We start from the raw sequence: 26,219 nt of genomic DNA, 5'->3' as shown, positions 1-26,219 counted from the left end.
AGCATAAATAACTGCTCGGCGTCTCTCTGCCTTATTTGAGCAGTAGTCTCAGTATTACTGATACAGACATTACACCTTACTCCAAGTACAAGTACAAGGAACTGGAGCATCACCAATGCCCTCAATTCAGGTCGACTCAATAACAGTGGCTGTGTATATGGTGCAATCAAGATAGATAACTCGTCGCATGTCATAGAACGTCACTCATGGCTCAAATAAGAATCATAAAGGATGAGTCAACCCATATATATTTGCGCAATCCTGAACTGTCTCTGGGTTGACCAGTTGGCGGCACTGACCAGTTGACAGCCCACATGGTTGCTATCTGAGGTTTGCTGTTTACTACAGAGATGCTCAACATCAAGCCTCATGGTAAACATTAATGCTAATAATGACACACTCTTGGCACTTTCAAAGAAAGAAATCTATACCCTCATAGATTCACCGACCTCGATTGGGCTGCAATTGTGTGTGCAAGCGTTCCCGGGTCCGGAAATGAGTCTGGGGGCACATTCTCCCATACAAAGTGGGCCAGTTTCCCAACTACTCAATCAGAGGTAACAACAAGGAAGTGTGACTGTGAAGGGAATCTAACTTTAAGCCTAGATGATAGGTAGAATTGAATACTTGCTATGACTTCTTGTCAATCTTAAGATTAGGCAGGTAGTGTTGTTCACAACAACAAGAGACGCGCCTGCCTCTCTTGATATATACTTCAAGATGCTTCCTCGCGATTGCTCAAGTAACAGGATGCGAGAGACCAACGCCTCTTCATCGGTGTCAACCTAAGGGAGCCGTTATTACTTTCGTTATCTATTATCCTCACATCTATCTACACTTCGAACGCGTTTGAAAATGAAGGCGTTCCTTTTCTATCTTCTACCCTCACTCTTGGCCGCACCAGCCCTCTCTCATCCTGCCTCAAGTAACAGCAATACCGTGTCTCCTAGACTCCCCTTCGACTTCTACAAGCGTCAGTGTGACTGCTATGTTGTGTCAGGACCAGAACCGGGATACTTTGAGAACTACGCCTTCTGGGACTTCCGAAAGATCCCTTTGCCTCGTTACGAAATCAATGGTAGCAAAGGCCGCGCCAACATGAGAAGCTCTATCCTGTCCCGAGCCGATAGAATTGACAATAATAATGAAGTGGACGAGGAAAAGAATGTTGACGAGGAGGCAGAATTTGACTTCGGTACTCTCCTCCTCTCACACACTGCGTTCGCAAGGGACTGGAAACCCCAGAGGTGGCACCGCAAGAGCGACAGAACTGGACCTGTCTCTATCATTAACTCACCAGAAAACATCTTCTTCGCGAGAAACACCCTATATGCAGATGATTCCGAGTCAACCCACCTCGTCCTGCGCACAACACGGTTCCCTGACCACACCGCGACAGCCGAACTGGAACATAAACTTCGCAACATCTTCCACTGCTCCCTACGAGTCCGAATGCGCGTCATGAAAGTCGACTCTCTGAGCCGTGAGCCAATGCTGTATGGTCGCCCATTGCCGAAAGTAAACACGACAGATCAACCAGTGGTACCCGGAGGCGCATGTGCGGGTATCTTCACATATCGTTCATCGACCTGCGAGTCCGATATCGAGATCCTGACTTCAGATCCACACAATATCGTTCGCTACGCTAATCAGCCCGACTACGACCCCATAACTGATACCATGATTCCGGGGGCGGCATCAATCGGTACACTTCCCGGGCCATGGACGAACCCTATCACGCACCGCGTCGACTGGCTGCACAATATCACCAACTGGTACGCCGATGGCGAGATCCAAGCCTTCAAGACCTACCAGGTCCCCAATCAACCGAGCATGATAGCAATCAATCTCTGGAGTAACGGGGGTGAGTGGACAGGCGACATGCCCGTGGGACACAGCGTGTACATCGGCATTGAGTGGATCGAGCTGGCCTACAACACGTCAGCAAAGGTTAAGGGAGCACCGAGCGATACTGTGCCCTTTCAGGGACATAGACATAGACCTTTGGTGCAATTTGCAGCAGTAGAACTTGAATCAGACAATGAGAGCTCGGCAGAGGAAGTTGAGTTCACCAAAAGAAAGGAGGACAGGGAATGTTTGAGGCCATGCTTCTTAGACTCGTGATCCATGATGACTGTCAATTACTATTCTCTTAATTCTTATGCAACAATTCTTATGCAACAATCCTGATGTCTCTCTTCAGCCTTAAGACTAGCGGTGCTCCACATAGACCTCCGCTCACGTAGGTGACAGTTCGCGTATCTAAACACTCTATGATTCTTGCTTTGCTATCTGAAACAGGAAGAATGTTTGACAATCGGTAAATTCATTTTCATACAGTACTATCCTGTACAACAAACACAAACAAGCGGTGGCTGAGACGCTGAAGAACGAGCTTTCAGAAACCACAATGCATGCTCAAGTCAGGAGCCGAAGCTTCGACTGACGGGGTATCAGAAGCCGAAAATGCGCACATGCGCCAAACCACAAGAAACCTAAACGCCATGCTGGTATCTCCAAATCATACAATGCAGGCCATTCCATCATTCCATCATCCTGTCCCAGCGCCAGAAACATGCAACGAACATTGGAGGGAGGCGGCCCACTCAGTCTGTACAGGTCCGTAATCATACATCATGCACCGAAGTGCTTCTTCTTTTCTTCTCTTTTCTTCTTTCTCCCCCTTGAAACGACAACGCCGAAACCCAAAGCAAAACACACATACTCATACAGAAAGAAAAAGAAAATAACAAAAAAGAAAAAAAAAAAAAAGATTCTTTTGCTGCTTAGAGCAGCGGTTCTCCACCCCCACTGGTGGGATCGAAATCCCCCTCCAGCCCTCCATTCATCAGCTCGGCCACTATCTTACGGCGCAGGACGACAATGTCCTTAGCACCGTAAGATAGTGGCTCGAGACCGATGGCCACCGCCTTCGCGGTCGACAAGAGGAAAACGCCGCAGTCGCTCCCGTTATCCTGTTGAGGGGAGCTGGACGGGAGTACTGTCCACTCCTCCTCAACATAACGGGAGGCGAGCTCGGCCCGGAGCCACCCCTGCACCAACCCCACGTGGCGCCGGGAGAGAGAACCAAGCGAATCAAAGTGCTCGATGGTTCTCTCTCCCGGCCTGACGACGATCAGTGTCCAATGGGCACTGTTGTGCACGGGGATGAACACAGTATCGACGTTCAGTAAAGCCTCTCCCCCGATTTTGGCCCGTGTTGCCCAGCGACGTACCGACTGGTAGCCTTTGTCGCGCAGATTTGAAAAGAAGAACGTGCTAAACGCGTGGAATCGGGGCTTGTCATGACGTCCGGCGTTTCCGTGAGAACGACGCAAGTAGTCGACGATCAGAGCAAGATATGAGTTGATGATTTCGTCGTTCAGCCATGCCATTGGAGTGTAGCAAGTGGCAAGATCTCTCTTAGTCAGAGGATCACCGGACAGAGTTGTGGCGATCTGGCGACTGTTTGGCATGGTCTTGATCTCCGAAAGCTTCGTTTCCCATTTTGGAGGGAGAGGTCGTACAGCAGGGCCTTCTGGTCTGACTCGGGTAGGCTTCTGCTTCGCTCTTTCTTCTTCTTCGATCTTTCTCCATTCGGCGGCGTAGATAGACTCTGTGCGACCTGGTGGAAGTGGCTTCTGAACTGGATAGAAAAGCCTAACTGCGGAAACGGGTCGTCCAAATGGAAACTCGGCACGAAGCCAGTCATCAGCTCTGGTTTGAAGTTCGTCGTCACGCGAAGCAAGTTCCACTTTCTTGGCAGCTTCGGTAGTTGGGGGCACATTCTCTTTTTCTTCAACAATTTGTTCTGTACGTTGGGCAACACGGTCAATTTTGGGGGAGGGTGGGGTGAGGTGAGGGGCAAGCTCCGTTAGGAGGGCTGGAGGTGTGGGGGTAAAGGTTTCGGTCAAAGGCTCTTGGAACCGGACGCGCTTCAGTTTTGGCTTTGGTTCAATGGTAGCTCGAGGCTGAATGAGTGTAGAGCGTTTCGACTCAATGTGGTTGACGCTCAACGACTTGGCAGATGGTTGCAAAGGCCGAACTGCATCATGCTCGGTTGTTTCAAGTGCATGAGCCAGCGCGCGCTCACGGCGAGTGTTTCTCCAACGTCTGAGTCGGTTGCCCGCGAGCAGGCATCGTTTGAGCCGCGGACTGAGTGACTCAACACGGGCTCGCTTTTCCTTTCCATGCTTCTCTTGTTCCTTGAACGAAACGGTACGAGGTCCCGATGTTCCGATACGCTTTCGAGGTTGTCTCGGGGTTCCAGTCGGCTTCTTCGACACGGAAGGATCGCGAACTTCCGCCATTGCTTCGGTCTGAGAAGCAGCGCCAGCTGGGCAGTGTGGAATATTGAGAGACAGTTCTGGAAATGGATAGTGTTCGACAGTAGGGTATCCTCTTTCCTTCCGCCACTGATGACTCTTGAGTCGCTGTCTTTGCTCCTCTGGAAAGTTACGTAGGTTCGCTCGAGTCGGGGAAGTTGAAACAGCAGCAGCGGTTCGACGAGATGAAACGGGGCTTGGTTTGAAGAGCCGTGTGACAGTTGACCAAGCATAACTGAAAGCCTTACTGACTACACGACCCACAGTACTATTACGTGCCTTGTAAAATGTCTCCTGCCACGACCCGGCGATCTGCTGGCCATCTTGGTATTCCGGAGAAGGAATGGCCGAACCGTAAAAGGCGGTTGGGATGGGAAGAGGTGTGAATTGAAGTGGGTCGTTGCAACCTTCGCGGACATTAGCAATCGAATCGAAGTCAAACTCCTCGGGCCAGCTGCCCGGGATACGCATGGGACCATGGGGGAAGCTATTGCTCCACTGAATGACGCCGCTGACTTCAAAAGGATGTATGGGACCTTCAATGGGCTTGGGACCATGAGGAGACGAAGAGGGAGAAACGCGAGCATGAGCGGGGAATTTACCTGCAGGACGTTGGGTGGTAGCCTGTGCTACATTTGCCTGGCCTTCAGAGGTGAGGTCTTGAACTCTGGATTCGGAAATGAGACCTTCTATCGCTTTGTGCTTGGGAGTAGAGATAACGGAGGAGTTGGCGTCGCGAGTATGAGTAGACAAGTTGCCTTCGCTATTGTCGGTAGCTGTAGGTTCAGAATCGGCCTGGTCGCAGACTTCTCCAGTTTGAGGGTCAGCAGCCATAACCTGGACGGTTCCGTCAGGCACGACAGGAGACACGCGGGAACCCTTTTGGTCCACACGACGGTATTTGGCGGAAGGGGTAACAGGGATGTTAGAGTTGTCAGGGACTTGCTGAGGGGGGTCACTCGTAGGGCCTTCGTCAATAGATCTCTTACGAGGGAGAGACGAGAATCCAGACAGGAGAGACGCAGAGCGGTCGGGCTTGGGAGCTCCACCTTGAGAGGGCATGTTGAGTTTCCGAAAGTTGTTCCAAGCAAGACCACGATTGGCGAGGGAAGAAACGCCACTGGTCAAAAGACTGGTACCATTCACAGCCGGGTTATTCCACAAGGGACGCGTAGTGTGATTAAGACCGACGAAGGTAGAGCCGTTTCTCGCCGCAAAAGATGTTTGTTTGGCTCTGTTGAAGGAGGGCTTTGTGATTGCGATTGCGATTGGATTTGACTTCATACGACTTGCAGCTCTGGACTTCGGAGAGAAGGCAAAGCGAGGTCTGACGAAGGGGGAGTTAAACATACGAAAAGCGGGATACGGGTCATCGATTGTAGCAACATAGCGGGGTACGGGATTCGCAAGAAAGCGTCCGAGATGAGAGTGAGACAGAACGTGATTCTGAGGAGAAATGGAGCCAACAGGCTGAGCGATGGTCTCTGGCTGCTGAGCAGGAGACCACCTGATAGGACTCGTGTCCATAGGATCGAATGAGGTGTTGTCAATTTCTGACTGCGCGTAATCAGCAGAGAGCAGACGCGCGTCTCTCTCGGCCTCGTCCACCATCTCTGGCTGCTGAGTCGCGAAGACACCAGCCATTTTGGCTTCGGAAGTGAGATCTGGTAGTAAGTTGATATGGTTGTCTGAAGTTAAAACTGTGGATAAAGAAGCTGGTGAGGAATGGATAAAAAGTAGGTATGCTGCAATGAAGAACAGAGAAAGGAAGAAGAGAGAGAGAAGGAAGAGAAAGTGGGCGAAGAGGTGGGTTGAGTCAAAACATAGAGGTGGACATTCACTGACCATGCGCACCTCCCACTGTTCTGTTAACAGCTCAACGTGTTGCCATGGCGAAGAACACATCAGTGTGCGACTTGACAGGAAGCATCAATAGAAGCAAATTCGCCTCTCAAGAGGCAAGCACTGAGTATGATCTCTCACTAGGAACAAGCCAGTACCATAGGAGAGAGATTGATAAGAAACTCAGATTTATCACTGATGCGGAAGCTCTCACGAAGCTTTGTCGCGGCGCGCGGAGTCACGTGATTATCTCTACGTCAGAAGGAGGGCTAGGCCGGAAGTGGAATAGTCCATCTCTGCAGATCATGCTCAAGCAATCTTGAAATTCCCACAGTATACAGACTACCTTACAGAGTCCAGGAGTGGCTTCGAAAGGAAATTTGTGGGAAATTGATTGAGTAGTCGATCATGACTTAAATTTGGACATATATGGAAGTGATTTCAATTTGAAAGTGAGAATCGAACACAGTTTATAAACTTGGCCAAGTATCGTATGTGCACGGGATATTATTCGACAAATCTCTCGATTGAACTTTGCTTCAACCAGGCGGATAAGGAGATCGCAAAGGAAAGCGAGAGAAGAGGCAAAGGGACATGGAAGGGATGAACAAGATGTTTATGTATATGGCCGTGCTCTCGTGATTTCTACAACCCAAGGCCTATCTTATCGAAGACTATAGGCGCGCCTTCTATCGTTACCCACGCGATACCTAATATAGGGCAAACCGTAAGCAAAGCCAGCGTCGCAGCTATTCGACGGCATCACTCACCTGAATATACAACAAGTTTAGTCACCACCTCCACATCATATCGGACACGGGGTTTTTTCACTTGCGAAAAGACCTCCGTAAGATCGGGTTCCTTTTCCTCTTCGTAAGCAGGGAAGGGTTCGGTTGAAGTATCTCGGTCTGTGGCTGTGGTGATGCCAGGGCTGTGGCGTGAGATGCCGGTACCCATCATATGTTCGTACTCGTCCAATTTGGACTGCTTTCGCGTTAATTTCGGTGGCTGCATCCCAGACACAGAGACGTTTGCTGAGTCGCCGCCGTTTTCAGCGCCTGGGTAATTGTGAGCGATATTTGACAAGCTTTCGCGTCTGCGCTTCTCGCGATACGCCAAAGTCTCGTAGGCATCAGCCTCGGATTGAGGGCCAATGGATACGGCTCGGCGGCGGGGATGGCGGATATTGGTGAGAATCGACGGAATCTCCGCGAACGACGGAAGGACATCATGGTCCTTCAGGTGCGCTGGAACGGTTTTGTACTGCCTGCCTAATTGTCAATCAATCTATCCCCCATTCTTCGGGCCGATGGATACAAACTTACGAAGCTCTGGTAAAGAATCGCCGAGGAAGCAGGAGACCCAACTTCTCCAACGCTCGAAAGATTGGAGGTAGGGTCCGTAGGAGAAGAGGCTTCATGACTTCTCTCCAAGTGAAAATCAATAGGACACCCAGGAAAAAGCGCAGTACTGTCTTTATCAGGCCCAAATCCTGGTACCGAAATGGTATCGTAGCTGGGGATGGCTCGGACCAAGCGATACTAGACTTCGCGAAATGCCAGCAGGCCAATTGCACTCCAATTATTACACCGGCAAAGGCCACACTGTCGTCGAAACACGGACAATCATCTGCTGGTTCCGGGTGAATGCGCACGAGGACGATGATCACCAGTACTACCAGCGCGATTTGTTTGCCTGACGCTGAAAACACGTAGTCATCGAGAAGAGACCCATATGAATTTTGCACGAACGTAATCAAAGCACCGAGCAAACAACCGACAATGACATCGAGAAACCCGTGCATTCCACAGTAAAGGCGACCTAGTACAACGGAGCTGACGTAGAGATATGTCATGCATTGAAAGATTACGTTGATGTGGCTGCTGAGAGTCGAATTGGGCGAATTGAGCAGGGTAAGCACGTAGATGGCGACAGAGACGGCATTTGTCGAATGGGTCGAAGGGAACCCATACTCTAGCGCGGCTGAACCAGACATAGTAATCCGCTGGAGCGGAGGTGATAACGGGCGGGGAAGACATAGCAAGTCCTTGATGAATCCGCTGAAGAAGACCCCAGAGGCTAATACCTGCACAAATCTGAGCGGCGCAAGTTGTTAGCCGACATGGTTCCATTCCGAGCGACGAGTTGTTCCCTTTCTCAATGGCTCAAAGAGCTTCCACCCTCCCACATGCACCTACCCACGGCCCAAATTCGTATAACCGCTCCAAAACAACATCGGCAAAAAGATCATGAAAAAAGTATGCGTTCCCAGGTTGGCGGTGAATGCGAAATAGGAATCGAGGGTCGGAGTACGAATCTTCTCTTGGAACCAAGCCAGATAGGGTGTCTCATAGCGCACCAGAGGAAGGAGTTTCTGTCGAGGCAGATAACGCCAGTGCGGGAGTCGATTCCGGTCTATTCAGCAGTGGAGAAAAGGAGACCAGGTAAGTGAAGATTCGAAACAAGCAGTGTACTTCATTCCGAAAAGAAAATGTCACACACGTACAGTGATCTAGGCTCCGGAGCCCGGCATCTGGATTGCCAGTTGCGCCCTTAACCATACTGAAGGCGGCTGATTCGAACGAGAAGTGGTGTAATTGCAGTTTTCCCCATAGAGTGCCAGCCGGTTACGACGTCTCAACACATGCGTGGGATTGATGAGCTTGACATGGCAATAGCGGATAAAGAAAAGGTCACTGGGCGATATGTCCACTTCCAGCTGAATTTTATGCTTTTTTTCAGGGGACTTGGCCACACGGGCTGACAGAACAGGAGATCACCGCGGGCCAACGACATTTTGTCCCGCGGCATAAGAGGGTTTGGTGCTTGGCAGTCCAAGCGTCGCGATCGGCGATAACGATTGTGCGTTGGCCGCTTAGTCAGGAACACTGGAGGATGTGGCACGAATACGAATCATTAGCAGCAAGATAATCTGCGCCTTGGTACAAGAATGTCTTTTCTGCACTACCTAGGCAACAAGATGAGAAGACGATTTTGATCGTCATTTCAAGAGGCAGTTTAGTGATGGCTACATGGAGGAAAGCTGACTGTTGGCGCCGTCAAGCGCAGAGATATATTTTGGAGTAAGCGCCTTTGGACTCGGACAGTCTTGACTCTTGAGGTCGATCCAGTAGATCCAGCCTGGACAATTAAATCCTCAATCTGAATCGGCCTGCGCACATGGCGAAACAACAAACTCAACGATTGGCCTGACTCTCCATGCTTTCGTGTCTGAGATTTGAGGTTCTCGACGCCTGAAATCACATGCAAGGAATGTTGCTTGCGCACAACTCTAAATTCCTTATAAGCTGCAGACAAGTCTAGATCCCTCAAGTCCGCCAGATCTCTGCGCGGGCAGGGTTTGTAGGCTTCCTTTTGAAAGTCGCCCATTCAAAGCTGGGATCTCGGGACTGTAGGCCTTCATATCCGAGGTAATGAAGCCTGTTATGGTATCCCTCTGTTTGGCCGATTAAGCAGATACGTATTCATGACGAAAGTGAGCGAGAAAGCCTGGCAGGAGCAGAGATACTAAAGAAACATTAGACGAGGGCTTACCTCTCTAGTTGGCCAATGTTCGGATCGAGGTACCTAGATACCGGGGCTCAATTCAGGTACTGGCAAACCACAAGCCAGTGTCAGCCTTCAGATTGGAGCGGCTCAATGGTCCGAACCTCCAGCTTGGCCTGGCCAACGACAATACACAAAATATGGACCAGATCAACAGGCGGATCTTGTTGGTGTATCGCTGGTACTCTAAAAATAAGACAAGCACCCAAAGCGTGCGCGAATGGGGATTCTGGAACCCAAGAGTATCGTCCTGGGCTCGAGTGGCAGCGGAGCTTTGTGCGTCATCCAGTCCCGTGCGGTTGCCATGGCAGCCCGCCAGCCCGTAAACACCGCATTTTGAAGGCTGCGGTTTCATGTCACCTGCACTCGTTGTTGGAGCAGCAGCCATGCTCTACTCAATTGGGGGAAAACGATCTTACGAAGTGACATCCCTTTCATCCTTCAATTGTTCCATATTTCAACCGCACCTTATCCTCTAAGCATCCATCGAGAGCATCAATTTACCATCTGGGTTTGTTCGAACTGCCGCATCGCACCACCGGTCACCTGCGAGTCACCTGCGACTGGATAGACGATAACCTCCGTTCAGCTTTTGATACGTCAGCTGGACTGTTACAGCAGCACCACATACATTAGACGCATTTCCCCCTTTCTGGGTCCGCTGGGTACCTCGTGCCAATTTATTCTCCTAGATTCATCGACATGTCAGGACACATGTATGAAGACAGCGGCTACGCAGCCTCTCGACGCCGTTCCCTTGCAACTCCACCGCCTTCCATGACTCCAAGACACAATCGGGCCCGTAGCCAAAGTGTGAGGGTCAGTAATGGAACCGTCAGCACAAATACCAGTGTCTCAAGCGGAAGGATGTCGGAAGCCACAAACATCACTCAACCGCCAGCCTATTCAAAAAAGTTTGTGGTAGTGGGAGATGGTGGTTGCGGTAAGACATGTCTTCTCATCAGTTATTCACAAGGGTATTTCCCAGAGGTAAGCGTTTTATCCTTCGACGTCGGATTTGATGAGACTCCTCTCTCACTGCTCTAACTTCTGCCTTTCAGAAATATGTTCCTACCGTGTTTGAGAATTATATTACGCAAACCACCCACCGAGCTTCTGGGAAGACAGTCGAACTGGCTCTCTGGGATACTGCTGGACAGGAAGAGTACGACAGACTGCGCCCCCTCTCATATCCCGAAACAGATCTTTTGTTCGTCTGCTTTGCCATCGATTGTCCTGCATCGCTAGAGAATGTCATGGACAAGGTATTTCACTCACCTCTCGTCTTCCTGCAACATCTGACCAGCATGAATAGTGGTATCCCGAAGTACTGCACTTCTGTCCCACCACGCCTATCATACTTGTCGGTTTGAAGTCGGATCTGCGCACGAAGAGGACTTGTATTGAACTCCTGAAAACTCAAGGATTGACTCCTGTCACGCCGGAACAGGGCGAGGCAGTTGCCAGGAGAATGAATGCTTCCTATATCGAATGCAGTAGCAAGGAAATGCGCGGTGTTGATGAAGTTTTTGCAATGGCAGTCGATACTGTCGTGTCTGCCGAAGAACAAGACTGGATGGGTACCAGCCAGAATAACGGCACCAACAGCAAATCTGGAGGCGGCGGTGTCCCCAGAAGCGGTACCAAGAAGATTAAGAAGCGTACTTGCAAGATTTTGTAAATCTTGTGCTTCTTCTCTCTGCTGGCTTGATTTTTTCTTGTTTCACGATTTTCTTACAGCCGATTTCGGGGCCTGGTTGCCTCGACGGCGCGATGGACTAGCTTCTTTTTTTTTGTACGTGACATGCTACTCCAAGCCGGATAATAGTTTGAAGAGAAATATTCGGCTTCTGGCATGTGTTGCGGATTGTCATTCCTTCAGACGCGCTGGTCAAGGTGGCTTTCTGATTTATCTTCCCTCCATGTTGCTATACCAGTTTGGCCTTGATGATTGTTACCATGAACCCGACGATTACCTTTTTCTTGTCCTCGTTTCCATTTGCGCGATTGGCCCTATTTAACATTTGATGTCTTTCATGAACTGGCCTGAGAATACTCTTCTGCATGCATGGCATGGGTGTTTATCGGCGCAAGCAACGATCCCATGTACCTGAAATGATAAATTATCAAAACTGACGATTCTAAACACATGCTCTTTATTTTCTGTAGCCAAATCTGGCGTAATAGGGTATCAATAGTGGAATTCCAAACACAGTAAAACAAGTACATAACTCGTAAGAGAAGCAGGACGATCATCGACGTGAAAAACACCCTGTGCCTACATCGCTAGTGACTTGTCGAGTCTCCCTCGGCGAAACTCTGATCATGGCCTTCTTTTCCTTCCTCTCCATCGTGTTGCCCTTCACCCTGCCTCGTCCCGTTCTGCTCATTCTCTTCAGAGCGGCCCATGAAGTTCTCGAACTGTGACCAGAGAGCTTCGACTGAACTGAACTCATTGCCAACCTGCGTATCATGTTACCAACAGATTTTTCGGTCATTGATTGATCCTATTGTTACTTACTGCAATGATACTTTCCAGGTTGCGGTTTAGGCGGTTGATGTTTTGAAGTACTTGCTCCATACCCTGTTGTGGTTCCGTCAGCGGTGCAATAAATAGAGTGCTTCCAATCCGTAAAGGGATTCAATGAAGAGAAAGGTTGCATAGGCGCATGAAGCGGTCACTATTGTCTCTCGCAGAGCCGAATTGCTTACCACTGCGATTTCCCGAACCAGTTCCTCTCGCTGCTGCTCAAAGACTGTCGGGGTCGATCCCCCCGGTGTTGCTGACATTTTCCCGCGCTATTGATTGTGATGACTCCACAAGGCGGAAAGTTTTCGATCAGAGGACTTTGCCTAGTATCCTGCCTTAAGAATTTGATCACAAAATATTATATCTTGAGTATATCGTGGAAAATTGTCTGATTTGGTCTTGGACGCGTTGATTTGTTGCCATTTGCGCTTTGTGGCTGATGAGGGGCGGAAAGCCTGGCAGTATCTGGTGGGCTTTTGACCGCCTACCTTACCGCTTGTGGGATGTCAATTTGGGCCTTGGGGGAATCAGTTGCTTTCAGTCATGGTTCACGATGGTATTAGTTACCGCATCACCTTTCTCGTCTTTGAGGACGTAACTGCAGCAGGACGCAGGGAGAACGTCAGATCATGCATGGTCTAGTACCGAAGGCCCAAGATGACTCTCCAAACACATCCTCGATGAATAAATGTTTGAAGCAATGGCTTCACTTCGAAAAACGGCAGTCTACAGAAGTCGGCCCTTGCATAGTGACATGGCATTCGAATCTCGATACGGAGTACTTATTAGATCCAAAAGGGAGGTCCAGCATTCACAGCAGAAAGAATGCATAACTCACTGTGCTCTGAAGCCTAATGTCAAACTGGCCATGGCAAGAGCCAGCTTATCTAAATTGGCCGTCTCGGGAGAGTCCGCAGCTGGGCGGACGCATTTTTTTGCAATATTGGAAGCAGCTGAGCTGGTTACAGAAATCACTGCAACATAATGACCCCAGTCCCTTAGGAGGACGAACACCATGCTGCTTGTGGACAACGCCTAAATGGTATTGCAAAGGAAGGGCTCGTCAGAGGGAGTCATAATTGCTCTTAGAATGGTCTAGGAGAGAGCTCAAAAGCATTACTCTTATTCTATAACAAAGATAGAATTGGTATTCCACCACCCAGACCTTTTCTACAGCATCAGCAGTTTTCTGTGACAGCAGGATCGCGAGTGACCTCAAAAGCCTTAAACAATCCTTGATATGAATGACCGGGACATATGTCTTTCCTCAATCGCTCGATTATACCACTTTAGCTGAAATTTCAAAGCCGTCGTTGGTCAGCCTTGTTGTACCCATGTCTTTGTCTTGGATCTAAGAGAAATCTAAGATATGAGGACTTTCAATAATTCTGAGACAAAGATGGAATAGCAATGACAAAATGTCAACGTTCTCTTGAGGCCGACCCTGAATGGCCACACAGCTGCTCAAAGATTACTGTGATGAGCTGCTCCTTCCAGGCTTGTGCTCAACATCAAAAGCCAGAGAATTAGCGGCCATTCAAGGCTCGAAAGTAATCAATAGGTGAAAGAAGACAGAACACATTAAACCTCACTTCCTACGCAATATTGAGAAACAGGTAATAGGGGCAAACACTACCAGCGCTCTTTGGCAGCAGCTTGTTGAAGAGGACACAACCAAGTAGCAAACACAACTTCCCAGAAATCCCCTTAACCCCACAACACTTATCCGTCTCCCATCTCACCATATAAGATCCTGATACGAGCTTCTCCATTTTGTTGAAGACATTCCTCACCTCAAAATCAAGCCAGTCTTTCCTTTCCAACCCCCAGCCAACAGCGTTTGATTGGACTCACAAAGAACGTCAAGTTACATCTCGACAGTATGGGCAAAATCGACAGCCTAATGCTGTCAGACATTGATGGCTTCGACACAGAAGGACGCGTACGCCTCCTCGAGATAATCGACAGGCTACGCGAGCTAGGGATCAGCGAGAGCGTTTCCCTTCCCCAGGTAACACATCCATTTTCTCACGCGTTGGGCTTTGTTTTGCTGAAAGAAATGGTAGCTAGTCGTTGTCGGCGATCAATCCAGTGGAAAATCCTCTCTCCTAGAGGGCATCACAGGCTTCTGCTTCCCCGTGGCCAGCGACTTGTGTACTCGGTTCGTAACACAGATTGTCCTTATTCGAGCCGCGGGGAGCGAGGCAGGAGTTCGAATTACAATCATACCCGGTCCAACAGCTCAGATGAATGATGAGTACAAGGCACATCTCTTAGGATTCGAGAGGAAGATGGCAGAAGACGATTTTAGGAGTGATGACTTGAGGCAGATCTTCAATGAGGTAGGCTCATACTCAAAGCATATTGTGTCTCGGCTGCTCAGACGCACAGGCTGCAAAACGCATGGGCGTCCCGGGCCCTGATACCGAGGACCTGAAGAACATGGCCAAGCGATTTTCTGATGACATTCTGAGAATCGAGATTTCTGGTCCTCACCATCGAAACTTGAGTGTGGTGGATGTGCCTGGCTTGTTCCACAGTAAGTATGGCCCAAAAAAAGATTGGCGCTTGTGCTGAGCGAACTCGCAGACCCCACGGCCTACCAGACGGAAGAAGATCGCGAGACCATTCGCAAGCTGATTAAAAGCTACCTCAACGATAAACGAACCATTATCCTGTTAGTAGCTATTCTTGAAAACATGAATTGCAGCGCTGACGATTTGTTTAGGGCAGTGATGGATGCGAGAAACAATTTTGCCAATCAAGAAGTGTGAGTGATTCAACATGTCTCTATGGAGCACATAGCTGAGGGGTTCAGATTCTCTATGGCTCAGGCCGCAGATCCTGCTGGGGCTCGCACAGTCGGAATCATTACCAAATGCGACGCCTTGGAGCCTGGCGATGAGGGCAGGGTAAGTTGGCCTGCTTCTACCGAAGGCAGACATGTCTGATCGAAATAGGTTTTGAAAATCGCTAGAAACGAAGAAGAAAGACTGACTCACGGTTGGTTTGCCGTCCGAAACCGCTCAACAAAAGATATCAACGAAGGTATGACGATTGAGGGCCGCCACAAACGGGAACAGGAATTCTTTTCCACCGAAGCGCCATGGAACACTCTTAGACCGGACAGAGTTGGGATTAAACCGCTGAAGGCTTTCCTGGGACAACTTCTGTATGCACATATCCGTGGAGAGTTTCCCGGTGTCGTGAAAGACATCGAAGAATTCTCGCGAGACGCGCGGGAGGAGTTGGAACTGCTTGGCCCTTCGCGGCAAACAGCTCTAGATCAGCGACGCTATTTGACTCAAATCGCCACCAAATATGAACGGGACGTGTCGAATGCGCTCAGTGGGAACTATGATTCTAGTTTAGATGCGAACAGTATTTTGAAGCTGAGAATGCACATCAGGAATTTCAACGATGAATTTGCCGAGACGATGGCCCGTGATGGCCATACTTGGATTTTTCAGAATCCTGACGGCCAACGAGACGAAGAGTACGAACGCTCTGAGCGAGCTGAGGACAACATATATGAATGGATCCGGAAATTATATCACGATTCACGGGGTGCTGAGCTGCCCGGTATGGTGAATCCCAGCGTTCTTGAATCTATGTTCCGGCAGCAAACCGTGGAGTGGGAGCCAATCGCTACCAAATATATCGACAAGGTAGCTAGAGCCGTTGATGATTTCAATCAGATAATTTTCGACAAACTGATCGGCGACGACGTGGTCAGAGACCATCTCGGGGCACGTCTCCGTGAGCAAAACCGGGAAGCCGTCAATCGTGCAGCTGATGAATTGGACAGTCTACTACAGGGTGAGAGGGGCGGTGTTTTGCAGACAGTCAACCGCTATTTCGCTGAGACGCTGTCCAACATTCGTCAAGAGCGCACTTTCGTACGTCTCAAAAAGAGGGGCTTGCACGAGGGCATTTTATACTCTCTCAAGCAAGTCGTGGATATGGTTCACATTAGCAACGAGGATCAAGCTGTTGACAATATCCACGATATTCTCAAGGCGTACTACAAGGTCGCTCGAAAAAGATTTACAGACAACATCATTGTCCAGGTAGCCGAACGTCACCTCCTTGGGGTCAATGGACCCGTGAGGACGCTGTCACCTGAATTTGTTCTGAATCTTGAGGATAGCGAGCTCTTGCATATAGCCGGTGAAAGCTACGTGACGTCGAGCAAGCGAAATGAGTTGTCTTCCAAAGTGGATCGATTCCAGAAAGCTTTGCAAATTGCGAAGTCAGCCAATATCTAGGTTTGCCACCCGAGGAACATCTTGTGCCTGCCATCACTGTTCTCCAATACCATGGTTATTCAACTGCAAAATCACATTTGTGTGACTAGATGATGAGCTAGTATGAAAAATTAGCTTTCCAAGAATGTATATCGGCCAGGTCATTCAGTTTTCGCTCGAAGCAAGCGTGCATTCCTCCTCATCTCAACATCGCCCTGTGCTAGCCATCTACTTGCTTCTACTAGTTGTATGACATTCACATATTGCTTGAAGAGCATGAAGAGTGATGAGAGGGTAAGCAACAACCACGGCATGGAACTGTCGATTTTATTGGCACTAAATTAGATGTCAGCACCAACTATCCTAACATAGTCAGAGCTGTACTTACCGAGCCATTTCCATGGCCCCAGCACTCCAAGGCGATCCCCAGATCTGGGAGGCTGTTGCAAAGTTTGCTTCGTTGTTCTCCAATGAAGGCATGAGTGATGGCGAAGAAAACGATAGTAGATATAGCGCAATGAAAAAGACCTCGTTCATCGCGCATACAGTAAACAGAACTTTCTGTAGATATGTCAATTGATGATGTTTGCATTCAAGAAGGGTGATGCACGAACATGATTGGAGTAATATGTTCTCATGACCCAGGGCCGACTCTCATCGATATCCTTGTGACTCTGGCGCTGTCCGCCCATTGCTAGGGTGGCATACATATGGATGTAGTGGCTTGAATAGTCCAGGCTAATTAAGGCTTGAAAGACGATGCTCCATCTGGGAAACGCGGTTGCGAGAAATACCAACAGACACGTTGTTGTGCATCGATCGGTGATCATGTCCAGGACAGCGCCGAAGCGTGTCGACTGTCCGAGGCGCCGAGCAGCCGCTCCATCCAAGGCATCTAGGAGATACGAAACGCTATATAGGAGTGAACAGGTTCGTGGATGATAAGGCATATAATAAAGTGAGGCAATAGCGAAAACGACTCGTGCATAACCTAGGAATGAATAATCAGTATTGGACAACTCTTTGGTCTTCATGGCTCGAAAGATTCTCATACCAATCAAGTTTGGAAGAAAAAGGAAAACATTCTCTTCCCTTTCATTTACTGATTCTTGATTTTCAAAATGGGTGGACATAGTGGTTTGCGGTTGCATCGATGATCTCTGGGTAAAATGATTAATTCTGAATTAAAGATTGAAATCATTTACTAATTTATAAGGATGCCTAGATTGATCATGTGTCTTAATTGGAGGGAGATTTTCCAACAGAGACTTGAACAGGGATCAGGATTATTATTTGCAGGTGGAGAAGTTACCAGATCAACATCTTTCATTGGCTCTTTGACTTATCAGGATAACCATAATGGCAAGGATTGCTTTGGCATGATAGAAACTGTTTGCAGATTGAATAACGAAGAGTCTTCTAACCAGTAGTGCCAGCCCTTGGCTGCTTTAGCTCATGGTGTGACTTGATGCCCTGCAGAGTTCGCTCACAATTGAGCTAGATATAACGCCGATTATTCAGAGCCAAATCGTCCATACAGTTTTCATTATATCCTGCGACTGCAGAGCGTTCTCTTAGCAGATAGAGGAGCTGGTCTAAATGAACTTCGCTCCTCTGTTGTTGACATATTTGGGATAGCACCATGTCGGCACACCAAGGGACATCAAAATAGAGACGCGATTTCCAGAAACTGCGTGGCAAGTCTTTCGCACATGTTCTAAAATAAGGACTTGCCAGGAATAGGTTGAGCACGCAGTGCGTCGGGAGCATCTCAAGTATGCGCAACTGCAGTTCGCGGGGAATCAATGAGAGGCAATCCGTCTGTACAGACTTCGTCGAGTTCGATTTTTCATGGGTCTTGTCTTGTCAAGGTAAAAGGCAAATGACAAACCGGAGCTGGACTCGGATGACGCCTCCGCAATCAAAGCCTTCAAATCGAATGGTCCGTTGGGATCCATGACGGTCCACTGTTATTCAGTTAGCTTCTTTGTGCTCATCTATTGCTATAGGGTAGAAAAACCTCGGAATTCTCCACTGGGATCCATCCCTCGAAATCGAACCGTCCCTCATCGCCGGATGTATCACCATAACCCCAGTCGAAAGAGGGGTTCTGACGATCTGGCAGCCCTGATTTCATGACTGAGAGGAAGTCGTGCAAATCTAATGGGCGTGTAGCTGAGACTGTATCTCCATGGACGAGCTTCAACATTTCTAAGCAGGTGTCATGAACCAGGAACCCATCCTTGTTACATTCCAGGAAGTTACCCCCTGGATCTCTGGGATTCTGCAGGCGTGGGTAAAAGAAGCAACCGGACTGGGGATCAACATGTTCCGCCTATATTATAGGTGAGGAGACCCAGTTATAATTTAGCGTTCATGTAAAGTGTGAGTTAAAAAGAAAGACATATGAGAGGAGACACCATAGGCAAGTCTACCGAGTCTTTCTCAGTGAAGAGATGGGCGTCTGGGATTTGGTGAGTTATCAGGCGAACATCACCCAGCCACTGACTCCCAGAATGTCAGTGACGGCTCTTAAGAACAGGTGGAATACCAGCACCTTGATGTCCTTCAAATGGATATCCCGCGCATTGCATCCCAGTAGCACTTTGCAAAACCTCGAATGCCTTTGCTGGATTTTGTATTAGCTTCTTTTTTTTAAAAATTAACGTTGATTGTTCGGTTTCTGGTGCTGGTGCCTACTTGCTCACGGTCACCTCCACAGCTGCAGTAATCGTCGTATGTCTCATGCTCATAAAGTTGGTCTTCTTCGTCGAGAAACGGTAGAGAGGACCGTTTGATCAGCCTCTTGTATGTCAGAGGGCCTCCGCAAATGTTGCAAAAGAAATTGGTTCCTTCTTCCTCCATTACTTTTCACTTCCGTTGTCCTTTCGAGTGAAATTAAGGAACCAAATCAATCAAGTGCTGAATGACCGAGGTGAAGAAAACTGAATAAAAATCTGAAGCACTTCGGGAGATGAAGTTTATAAGTTGCTCAACAGTCAACGCAGTGTCTAGTCACCTGACGGCGGTCTAGTTTCCTCCACCTTCCTATTCGAATTCTTTACAAGTCTGGATAGCCTCAGGTCTCCCCAAATAGGCAATATAAAGCTGCAGCGACTTTAGCTACATAGCGCGTAGCCTGCTTTGATGATGATGTCATTTTGTTTCTCCTTGTACTCTGCCCCCTAAATTATGGGCACAGAGAGGCTCAAGATGTTTATGTGCGTACCCTCCAACCAAAGTACTTGTTGAGACGACAGATTTTTAATAGATTATTGTATGTGCTGTTCACTGCCTGTCAAAGGAATACTATGCAAACTTTGAATCTAATAGACTGGGCCTCTTCTAGCACTAGGCCATACTAAAAGCTATAGTTGTACTTGGTTGTTTTGTGCCCTTTTACTCATACAGTCTAGATAGGTCTTGCTTGAACTGATACTGGAATACTAAACGAGTTGCTTATTCACTATACCATCTTCTTCACTCTTCAGGCATCACTTACACCAACCTTCCACAAGTTTCTTCAGCCTCCTCTTCTCATCATCCATCCCCTTCCTCTACATCGTCCGATTGAATATGAGGTTGCCATGCCATGAATGCCGATTCTCATACTTCTCCTGACTATAAGATCCATCTGCTTATTGAAATGCCAGAAGCCTTTGGGTCCATCCCTGTTGACTACTTCAGTCCCAACACCAACCCGGTGTGAAGTTATCCAAGGGACATCTGTGGAGAATGCAGCGCCTAAGGAGGTATGTCCTACTTAGAAGTCTGCCATTCTTGGGGAACATGTTTTGGCCTCTAGGCTGACACTCAGAGACACTATACCATTGGTATAGAGTGCAATAATAAGAGGGATCTTGGCGTTATACGCTCTCTTCAATAACACAATCAGTATTGGGTCGAGTATACCCTTGATGCAATGGATGGTATTCCGCCAAGTACAGAAATGGAAAGCATATGATCCTGCCCTCTCTAAGTTAGTAAAGGCATATTGAGACTAGCCATATATGGCCCTTGATCAATTAATGGCACCACAGTCACAAAGTATCTATTAGTAGAACCCAAGTGAGGAAATGTAGTGAACGTTGTGATCTCAATACAAGCCATTGATATAATTAATGTATGTTTGGGCGCTCTAAGCCGCAGATAAAGACGGTACCAATGGAGATGCCAGGTAAGATTTGGCAGAGAGGAATGACAGCGACTGGACTGCGGCATTTTGCCAAGACAGCGACAGCGATGATTGAAGGACATTGACGAGGTGGTTGATGCCTGCGGAATGTCAAACCGCAGTGCGTCATCTGTCTCATTGGGTCAAGATATGGAGAAGAATGAAGGCGCGATGATGGAAAGGAACGCTCAGTATTCAAATCGACGAGTGGTTTCAGGGAGGAGAAAATCGATGCATCGAGACCTTCTTGGTGTCGCTGATGCGGTCATGGTCGTTGTTTGATTGTCAGCATTTAGGCATCTCGAATCTGCAATGAACAGTTCTGAGACGGAACAAGGGCTGTTTCGAGAGATTCGTTGATGATTGATTCGTCAATTTTTGAGTCGCATGGCGGTTAGTAGTTACACAGTAGCATAAGACAAGTACAACACTCAGGAGGCTGGCTCCTCTGAGTTTCTGGATGGACCAAGTATCCAAAAAGGATAATGACAGTGTTCAGTCACAAAGTTGAGATTGCCAATCAGTCTCGGAACGACCCGCTGATCAACCACAGGACGTCATATCCTGATGAGTTTTGTGTTGTTGTGGAGTTCTATCCGAGGAACGGCCCAATAATTAAATCAAGCAGTGGTGAACTTGAGTTAGGACACAGAACACAGACATCTACTTCAAACAAAGTTAGTATCTGAGGATTTCTGATAAGCAGTTCAACAAATGAATGAGTAATCTCTTGAAACCTTCTGAAACAGACAAACCATCACGCTACTTCAACCACCATCCTCTCACAATGATCATCATCATACGCTCGCGCGCAGCCACATCTACGCCATTTCCTCCCCAAGCGCCCACTGGGGTTCTGCTATGGTCAGCCACCATGTGGAATCCCTCGGCGATCGTTGCCGGTACGAGACACATACCCCACCTGTGTTCTGTAGGGGATCATCATACGCCCTGCTAGTGATGCCGCTGGGCAATAGTATCCGGCGGTGGGAGACTGTATGGTCGGTCAAGAGAAGGAAAATTCTAAACCCCGCAAAATTAGGAATATCAGCTGCATGTTCATCCTCTTCAGTCACGGGGTCTTGTGGCTGTCAATATTAAAAAGTGTTTCGTTCCTCGCGCGGGTTTATAATCCCAGAGTATCCTCGTTCTCTTTCAATCTTTCTTTGCTTCTGCATTCTGCGAAAGCAGAATCTGACAGTATTATCCATCATCAGCACTTATTTTCAGTGAACAAATGTCTTTACTTCTCGTGACAGCTCTCAGCATACTTCCATCACTGCCAGTCCGCTTCTGTTGACTCAGCACTGCGCCTCTGCCTCTTCCCTCTCTGGCGCACTTCATAAGCAAATTCCACTCCAATCAACTACACCAACACTCAAAAATGCGCGACATGCCATCCAAGTTCATCGAGATCCTTGATCCCGCAGATAACCTGCGCATGTCTGACTCGGACGTCCGCCTGGAAGATGTCCTGGCCGATCACGAGGCCATCGCCACTCGACCTCGTTCCTCCACGAAGACCAGTGACCGGTCAGACCGCGACAATTCCTCCTCGCCATCACAGCGATGGAAAAGACTGAGCACTATTCTAACCACGACGCGACGGCCTTCCACATCGTGATTGCTATAATCAAGTTGCGTATATTTCAGTTATCTTGCGATGATATAGACTGCGACATTCGCCAAACGCGAGGGATGAACCAACGCTACTAGATACGGATATTCGAATGTCTCTACGATATGTTATTCTGGATTACCGGGATGGTTGACTGGCTCAACACATATGACTGTTCTTGTTGGCTGGGACTTGGTTGAAAATCCTATGTTACGATGATGACGTTACGATAATAAACCCTCCTATACCCGAGCATTTTGCTATACACTTTTCCCTTCTTCTTCAATAAGAGCCGGCTGGGTCTAAAACACGCAATCATTCTCCATCGTGTGCTACTAGATCATGTCTTCCTGGATCATACTGCGCTACTGCACCCAATCGAAATCGGACGGACATCCAAAATCGCCAGTGCTGGCGTGGTCATGTACAGCATTACCTGCAAATCATCCCCAGTGCAATGACATACCTATTGACGGATAGGCAATGACGGATACAACGGAACACTTGCGTACTACGTGTGGAGTTCCAGAAGGCATAAAGAATGAGGATGAGGGTATGATGTCGATCATGATCATCATGGAACACTGTTGATCAGATATGCCGTTGATCCGGACATACAAGCGAACTATTTTTAGATCGATTACAAAATAGATCAAATATTCTAATAGAATGACAGGAACTAAATCCGCTTAAGAGTATCCAGATGTAATACGGAGTACTATCTTATTTTGCATTCCAGTTCCCATGCGCCTGTGACGTCATGGGCGCAGGCTCAGCCCCTTGGTGCCTTGGTGCCTAAACATGTGTCTGTTGTCTGTCCATTTTCGAAGATGAAGATTGAATCACCAGCTGGGTTGGGAGTATCGTTGCTAGGCTAAAGGGTAGTATAGTATGCCTAGCTCATAGCAATGCCTCAATCCGCCAATTGCCATGCCCAGCGCATGCAGCACCTAAGCTGTTCCTCCGCCAGCACGATATCAGTCTCCCTGCCCTGTGGTGGTCGGTTGAATAGCTCCTCAAAAGGAAGAACAAGAGGAGTACCAGAAGCAGTATCTGAGCTGATTTCAGTAGTCTGCGCAGCGTAAGCTTGCGGAGAAGCCGCAGGCTGCTGCCATTTCTTGATAATCAACTTCCGTCTCTGGCGATGCATACCAAGGACGATGGCAATCCGCACCTCTCCTTGGGAGTTGCGCAACCACCACCTTGCGTCTTCGCGGAGCCGGGGTAGTGACCCGACGACTCCTGCTTCAACCACCAGAGTGGGCCAGGCCGCACGGTCTCGCGGGGTCCCGGAGTTGGGGAAGAGACATTGATCCGGCTGTTTGCCCTTGCTCCTTGCACAGAGAAGCCGGGTGGTGGCCATACCCCATGTGAATTCTGCGATAGGGTTGATTCCCCAGGCGAGGCAGAGAAGATCGATCTGGCGGGTGATGTTGATCGTTATGGCATCGTGCTCATAAGTAAGGATTTTGATGATGCCGGTGGTATTGTCGAACATGAATCGGTATGGGATGCCGTCCAGAGCCCGTTCTTCGCTGTCCAGCTGCTTGCGGGCTTTTTTGGTCAGCCCGTGGATGATAATGAACTGGTTTCCGTCTCCTTTCTTGTTCAGGGAGTCGTGGACACGCTCTGCCGTGTGCTCAAGGTCTTTTAAGTTCGTGAATTGGATGACGATATGATCTGCTGGCATATTCGCCGTCATTTCCGGATCAGCCATGCTCCTAGAGCTGTTAGCCTAAGGGACATTCTGACACGTCTTGCCCTCTTATATTGCGATCTCACGAGCATGCGTATCAGTATGAAATACCACCATATCTGCCATAGTAAACCCTAACGCCCTAACCAAGAAGTACACCATTGAGACAAGACCCAGCAGTCTCCCCGGTGGAATTGTTGTTCAATACACAAAATAACCAAAAGTCACTTACCACGTTCGAAGGCTCCACTTGGAAGTAAGGCTTCTCAAAAGATACACAGAGCACATAATAAGGTTCTCAATCGAGGGTCAATCTTAACGCCCGAGGAGGACGCAGAAAGGGTTAGAGCTGCTCAAAGAAGGATCAGGAAGGCTTAATGGTTGAAAATAAGGGAATGAAGCTTGTCCACTGCAAGTAAGGCTTTGAGTTGAATGAGCTTCAGATACGCCCCTTGTCTTGGTTCCTTCAAGGTGTATTCTTAATGTGTTCATTAACTCTCACATCTGCTCCCTGTAATGTCTCACAGATCCTGAGGCAAACTCCAGCTCAATGATGATTTTGGAAGCTTTAGGCAATCTTCCAACACAGATACGGCAGCTACTAAAGAGGGTATTTCGATGGTGGACCTAGATCAGCTCACATCTGGTCATCACAGTCGCAACCTATCTAGATACTGCTCTCATAGCGTAGCATCAAAGAGAAATCGGCTCATTAATCTGCATCTTCCAATCCAGATGTAGTGTTGATGGTTGTCTAGATGATGTGTTATCAGTGACGTCACGCTATCCCTTCGACATCCATTATCAACCATTACCCACTGGAGTATACCGAGTCCGACATTCTGTTTCATGCAGAACTCCATGAACCGCGAGAATGCCTCCAAAACGCGCGAAAAAAGTCACCTCAGCAGCGAGAAACCCCCCATCTCCCCCACTGTCTGAGAAAAATGTTACGACAACCCACGAACCCGAGCCCACTGACCATGCCAGTCCGCCCAGCTCCCAGCAGAGCGAGATCACAGACACCGTCCCCTTCGACGAAGACGAAGAGATGCCAGAGGAAACTGAGCACACCGTCAGCGAAGAAGTAGATACACACAAAAAGCCCGCCTACGCAGGCGGATACAACGCCCTCAAGTCGTTCAAGGGACAGGTATACTCCGGGATGGCGGTAGGCGGGTCTCACACCTGGACCTACGACGCGGGGACCTGGAAAGAAACAAAGGAAGAGCCGGATCTCTGGCGGGTCGACTACAGGACCAACAAGCGGCGAGCGCGCAAGGCGCCGGAGGGGAGCGGTGCCCCTGTCGGAACGGAGTACCACTGGCTGATTGTGGCGCATCAGCATGTGAAGAAGGTGGATGCGAACACGTACGAGACGCATTTGACGGGATCAAAGTACAAGCTGGCGTACAAGTCTGCGTCGTCGAACTCGTGGTCTATTCCTACGGTGAAGAAGCAGCGCGAGAGGGAGGTGGAGCTGCTTGAGGATGCGAAGCAGCGGGTTCAAGGGCTGCCGCCGGTGTTGGCGACGGAGAAGGTCAGGGTAGAGAAGCATGAGAAGGGGCAGCAGAGGCTGGATAGCATGTTTACCAAAGCTGCAAGTGCGGATTCGGGGTCGAAGAAGCGGAAGATTGATACGACCTAGCCGCGAGGTCTATGTATTCAAATGTAACGGTTTGTGAGATAATATAATCGGAACCTGTTTCTACTGTACTGACACTTTATGCTATTGATGTTTCCATACTAGAATGTCTGTGATCAGGGCTCTTGCCGGTCAATGCTGCAGAATGGCGACACACTTGGTGCATATTTCCCCGCATTGCTGGACATTCCGAACAATTGCCGCAGTGTTCGGCAGTTCCTTATGAAGCTTGTCATGAATCACGATAATTCCCGCAGTTTGCACTCAATATACTAGTCCATGTTCCAGTAGAGGGTCTGCCTCGGTTGGTCTTCGTGCATGGAGCACCGTTGTTTGAGCTTGGCGATGCTACCACAACCATCCATCTCCACATATCTGGAACTTGACAATGATGAATAGATTAAAACACCTGTTGGAGACATTAGAAGAAGTAGACTGATCCAACCTGCCGAGGTGTCAAGACCCTATGCTGACACTGGATTGGCTGCTTGCAATCTCGGTATTTGATCTCATTGTCGAGATGGCCAGGAAAGGATGAGATGGCTGACTTCGTTGCTAGATGAGTCCTAAACTCA

At 48.6% G+C, this 26,219-nt stretch overlaps 11 protein-coding genes across 11 annotated transcripts; 5 read left to right on the top strand and 6 right to left on the bottom strand.

Annotated features, from left to right (window-relative positions):
• Positions 1–855: 855 nt before the first annotated feature.
• Positions 856–2,124, top strand: CDV56_105367 (glycoside hydrolase family 16 protein; the record flags this gene model as incomplete). The annotated part of the gene is made up of 1 exon (XM_026758986.1): positions 856–2,124. The coding sequence occupies one exon, from the start codon at positions 856–858 to the stop codon at positions 2,122–2,124; it is 1,269 nt and encodes a 422-aa protein (XP_026612427.1).
• A 662-nt stretch (positions 2,125–2,786) lies between these two features.
• On the bottom strand, positions 2,787–5,969 carry CDV56_105061 (SUMO protease ULP1; the record flags this gene model as incomplete). Its single annotated transcript, XM_026758680.1, has 1 exon — positions 2,787–5,969. The coding sequence occupies one exon, from the start codon at positions 5,967–5,969 to the stop codon at positions 2,787–2,789; it is 3,183 nt and encodes a 1,060-aa protein (XP_026612426.1).
• An 843-nt stretch (positions 5,970–6,812) lies between these two features.
• CDV56_104842 (PAP2 domain protein) lies at positions 6,813–8,728 on the bottom strand (the record flags this gene model as incomplete). The annotated part of the gene is made up of 5 exons (XM_026758461.1): positions 6,813–6,877; positions 6,938–7,434; positions 7,493–8,263; positions 8,366–8,582; positions 8,674–8,728. 5 exons carry the CDS (start codon positions 8,726–8,728, stop codon positions 6,813–6,815), a joined length of 1,605 nt encoding a protein of 534 aa, XP_026612425.1.
• A 1,046-nt stretch (positions 8,729–9,774) lies between these two features.
• On the bottom strand, positions 9,775–10,122 carry CDV56_104715 (uncharacterized protein; the record flags this gene model as incomplete). Its single annotated transcript, XM_026758334.1, has 1 exon — positions 9,775–10,122. The coding sequence occupies one exon, from the start codon at positions 10,120–10,122 to the stop codon at positions 9,775–9,777; it is 348 nt and encodes a 115-aa protein (XP_026612424.1).
• A 479-nt stretch (positions 10,123–10,601) lies between these two features.
• On the top strand, positions 10,602–11,415 carry CDV56_104612 (Rho4-like protein; the record flags this gene model as incomplete). The annotated part of the gene is made up of 3 exons (XM_026758231.1): positions 10,602–10,724; positions 10,796–10,999; positions 11,050–11,415. 3 exons carry the CDS (start codon positions 10,602–10,604, stop codon positions 11,413–11,415), a joined length of 693 nt encoding a protein of 230 aa, XP_026612423.1.
• A 605-nt stretch (positions 11,416–12,020) lies between these two features.
• On the bottom strand, positions 12,021–12,524 carry CDV56_104517 (DASH complex subunit DAD1; the record flags this gene model as incomplete). The annotated part of the gene is made up of 3 exons (XM_026758136.1): positions 12,021–12,197; positions 12,256–12,318; positions 12,447–12,524. The coding sequence occupies 3 exons, from the start codon at positions 12,522–12,524 to the stop codon at positions 12,021–12,023; spliced, it is 318 nt and encodes a 105-aa protein (XP_026612422.1).
• A 1,622-nt stretch (positions 12,525–14,146) lies between these two features.
• Positions 14,147–16,532, top strand: CDV56_104121 (dynamin-like protein; the record flags this gene model as incomplete). Its single annotated transcript, XM_026757740.1, has 7 exons — positions 14,147–14,275; positions 14,331–14,606; positions 14,656–14,803; positions 14,854–14,941; positions 14,993–15,034; positions 15,083–15,176; positions 15,225–16,532. 7 exons carry the CDS (start codon positions 14,147–14,149, stop codon positions 16,530–16,532), a joined length of 2,085 nt encoding a protein of 694 aa, XP_026612421.1.
• Positions 16,533–16,672: 140 nt separating this feature from the next.
• Positions 16,673–18,720, bottom strand: CDV56_103907 (CDP-alcohol phosphatidyltransferase family protein; the record flags this gene model as incomplete). Its single annotated transcript, XM_026757526.1, has 5 exons — positions 16,673–16,847; positions 16,900–17,072; positions 17,126–17,406; positions 18,403–18,478; positions 18,532–18,720. The coding sequence occupies 5 exons, from the start codon at positions 18,718–18,720 to the stop codon at positions 16,673–16,675; spliced, it is 894 nt and encodes a 297-aa protein (XP_026612420.1).
• A 3,349-nt stretch (positions 18,721–22,069) lies between these two features.
• Positions 22,070–22,309, top strand: CDV56_103539 (uncharacterized protein; the record flags this gene model as incomplete). The annotated part of the gene is made up of 1 exon (XM_026757158.1): positions 22,070–22,309. The coding sequence occupies one exon, from the start codon at positions 22,070–22,072 to the stop codon at positions 22,307–22,309; it is 240 nt and encodes a 79-aa protein (XP_026612419.1).
• A 907-nt stretch (positions 22,310–23,216) lies between these two features.
• On the bottom strand, positions 23,217–24,020 carry CDV56_103353 (uncharacterized protein; the record flags this gene model as incomplete). Its single annotated transcript, XM_026756972.1, has 1 exon — positions 23,217–24,020. One exon carries the CDS (start codon positions 24,018–24,020, stop codon positions 23,217–23,219), a length of 804 nt encoding a protein of 267 aa, XP_026612418.1.
• Positions 24,021–24,873: 853 nt separating this feature from the next.
• On the top strand, positions 24,874–25,647 carry CDV56_103178 (uncharacterized protein; the record flags this gene model as incomplete). The annotated part of the gene is made up of 1 exon (XM_026756797.1): positions 24,874–25,647. One exon carries the CDS (start codon positions 24,874–24,876, stop codon positions 25,645–25,647), a length of 774 nt encoding a protein of 257 aa, XP_026612417.1.
• Between the last annotated feature and the right edge of the window lie 572 nt (positions 25,648–26,219).

Source organism: Aspergillus thermomutatus, assembly GCF_002237265.1.
Source record: "Aspergillus thermomutatus strain HMR AF 39 chromosome Unknown NODE_173, whole genome shotgun sequence".
In the NCBI taxonomy this organism is placed as follows: domain Eukaryota; kingdom Fungi; phylum Ascomycota; class Eurotiomycetes; order Eurotiales; family Aspergillaceae; genus Aspergillus; species Aspergillus thermomutatus.
The sequence above is the reverse complement of the archived record's forward strand: the minus strand, read 5'-3'. Positions and strand labels throughout refer to the sequence as shown.